At 54.1% G+C, this 2526-nt stretch overlaps 1 protein-coding gene across 1 annotated transcript in view; it reads left to right on the top strand.

Annotated features, from left to right (window-relative positions):
- The window catches only part of MRAP (melanocortin 2 receptor accessory protein), a 14663-nt gene extending 12155 nt beyond the window's left edge, over positions 1 to 2508 (top strand). Inside the window, exon 3 of the mRNA XM_010862306.1 lies at positions 1774 to 2508. Within this exon, the coding sequence (XP_010860608.1) occupies positions 1774 to 1981 (208 nt within the window). The 3' untranslated portion in view covers positions 1982 to 2508. The remainder of the gene's footprint in view (positions 1 to 1773) is intronic.
- The last annotated feature ends 18 nt before the right edge of the window (positions 2509 to 2526 follow it).

The following is a 2526-nucleotide window of genomic DNA, read 5'->3' as shown; positions in this document are numbered from 1 at the left end:
AAGCCTCTGAGGGAACCAGAGGGCAGCCCCTGTGCCTGGGGGTGGGGTGGGGGCTCACGGCCAGACTCCTGAGGCTCTGAAGATGCATAGGCTTGCCTCGGTGGGGGTGGGGGGGCTCTATTTCTTCTAGCCCCTCCGCCACCCGCCCAGCCACAGTGTCTCACCCACCAGGTCTTTCAGGGCCCCTCGGTCGCAAGTGGGAGGCGTGGGAGGTGGGGACCAGGTCTGGAGCAGCGAGGAGACCTAGTCCTTCAGCTTTCAGAGCTTACACTGAAGCTAAGCAGGTCCTCACCCTCAAGAGACATCTTGACAAACCAGCTGAAGAAATTGCCTCTGTCTTCTACTCTTCTGAGGTGACCTGGAGCCAGCCCTGTGCTAAGGACCGCCAGCTCCTGTCCCAGCAGAAGGTTCCAAGGTCCAGTGGGCACGTGGGGGTCTCTCCCATCTCCTGAGCTACTGTTTCCCGCTCCCCACCCCTGACCGGCCACGTGGCTTGCTAAACAAAACACTCTCCAGGGACTTCGTGACAGACAAGGAATGCTCCCTGTTGTAGCCCTGCATTCCCAGAAAAAAACTCACTCAGAAGGACAATGCAGATAGTGGAGTGCAGTTTATTATACCCACGGGCCCAAGGCAGAGTCTCCTCTTAGCCAAGGAGCCCGATCAGTTTTTGTGAAAACCTTATATACCTTAAGTGTACGTGCCCAAACCCACTTCCCCAAATTCCCTGAAACTAGACTGAACAAAGGAAAAGAAAGATACAATCAAAGTTAACCTGTGATTCATATGCTTTAAGCCTAGGTAGTTAACAGTGGACAATTATCAATAGGCCTGTGGTCATACCCCAATAAGCATAATAGAATGTATGATTCTATTCAGTTACACAGATAATTAGGGTATTCTTTTAGGCGATGGAGAGCCCTGGGGCTCTTCCTTCCAGGGGCCTGGTTTCCCATAGATACTGAGCATATAGCTCAAAGTCCACAGTCAGGCCCACGACGGGAGTCCTGCTTTCAAGATAGAGCCTGTTCTGTTTCCTCCTTCACTCGGGGAGGGCCAAGGGGTCCTAAGTTAGATTTGAGAAAGAGAATAGTGAGTTGCTTCCCAAAGAGGCATTCTTCCCATGCTGAAACAAAACAAAAAATATTTAACAAAAAAGATCATGCTAGTGTCGTCTGAGGCCCTCTGGAAGGTGGCAGTGCTTCCCTGCGCGTCCCTTCCTGACCCTCTTCATTCACGTTACAGTTGTAACCACATGTGGCCCAGTTCTCTAGCTTAGACACCTATCAATTCATGGTCTCCTCTCACCCTGATGCCACGAGGCAGTTGTTACTGTCATCCCATTTCACTGATGGAACCGAAGGCAGGCGGACTGCCCACTGCCACGGCACCTCAAGGGCAGGAGGGTCCATCCAGGGAGAACGTGTCTCTGGCTGAGACACAAGACGAGCTGCACTCAACCACATGGGTGGACGGAAGATCAACCAGATCCCCCTCCATCTCCCTGCCTCCCAGCTGTGAATGGACACACCAGGTCGGAGGGAAAGTCCCAAGGTCAAGGTTACCATTGAGCACTTCTCTCTTCTATTTCTCCACCGACGTAACCTCAGTGAGCCAAGCTGACCCCCACCCCACCCCCGGGCCTGCTCCCCTGGCAGAGGGGCTCTGGCCTGGGGAGAACCTCCTCCTTAGGCTTTGGCCAGGCAGGAAGTCCCCAGGAAGGACCCTTCCTTTGGCAGCTTGGACGTCTTCTCCCATCTGCTCTGTCCACAGGAACGCCACTCAGCAGCCCCCAACATGTTCCTGGAATCTTGGCCTCAACCTCCCGCTCTGCATCTGGAGGCAACCCGGCACCCCAGGGCCCCACCGAGCTCAGTCGAGGAACCAGATGCCGGAGCATCCCGGCTGTCCAGCGGCTACAACGAGAGAGCCCCTCAACCTCAGCGCCCCAGGGACCATCCTGCTCTCCTCTGGGAACTAGCCCTTGGTGGGGACCCACAGGGCACCAGCTGACGTCAGCAACACGCCCAGTGAGCCTCCCCTGCAGACAGAACCTCTCGATGGGAGCACCAACACCCCAAACCCAGGTGCCCTCTGAAAGCCTGTTTACGTAGCAAGATGGGCAAGTGGGTCAAGAATGACTCCACCAGAGGGCATGTGTATGCATTTATCCTGGGCTGGCAGCCAGGCCCAGCCAACCGAGGGAAATAGGCACAAATACTGCTCCTTTTTATTTAGTGCACTCACTGCTTATGCTTGCGTTGAGGACAGAAAAATAAAATACATATGAATGAAGATGAAAATATATTTACTAATCTTTACTATGTCACCTTTTAGTTTCAGCTACTACTTCTGCAATATTCTTTTTATAAATGACTCTCAGTTCACATGGCTGATCTGTACCTTTTTTAGGGCACCCGTGAAGGGCCTGCCAGGTTCCCCTCCACCCCTCCACAGCGCCTGCCCAGCCAGGCTCGCTGACTGTGGTCAAGGGACCCAAGCCACACCTTCCATGCAGCCGGGTCC

This window comes from Bison bison, unplaced genomic scaffold (genome assembly GCF_000754665.1).
Source record: "Bison bison bison isolate TAMUID 2011002044 unplaced genomic scaffold, Bison_UMD1.0 scf7180017864481, whole genome shotgun sequence".
Taxonomy (NCBI): domain Eukaryota; kingdom Metazoa; phylum Chordata; class Mammalia; order Artiodactyla; family Bovidae; genus Bison; species Bison bison.
Note: the sequence above shows the minus strand (reverse complement) of the source record. Positions and strands in the feature narration are given on the sequence as shown.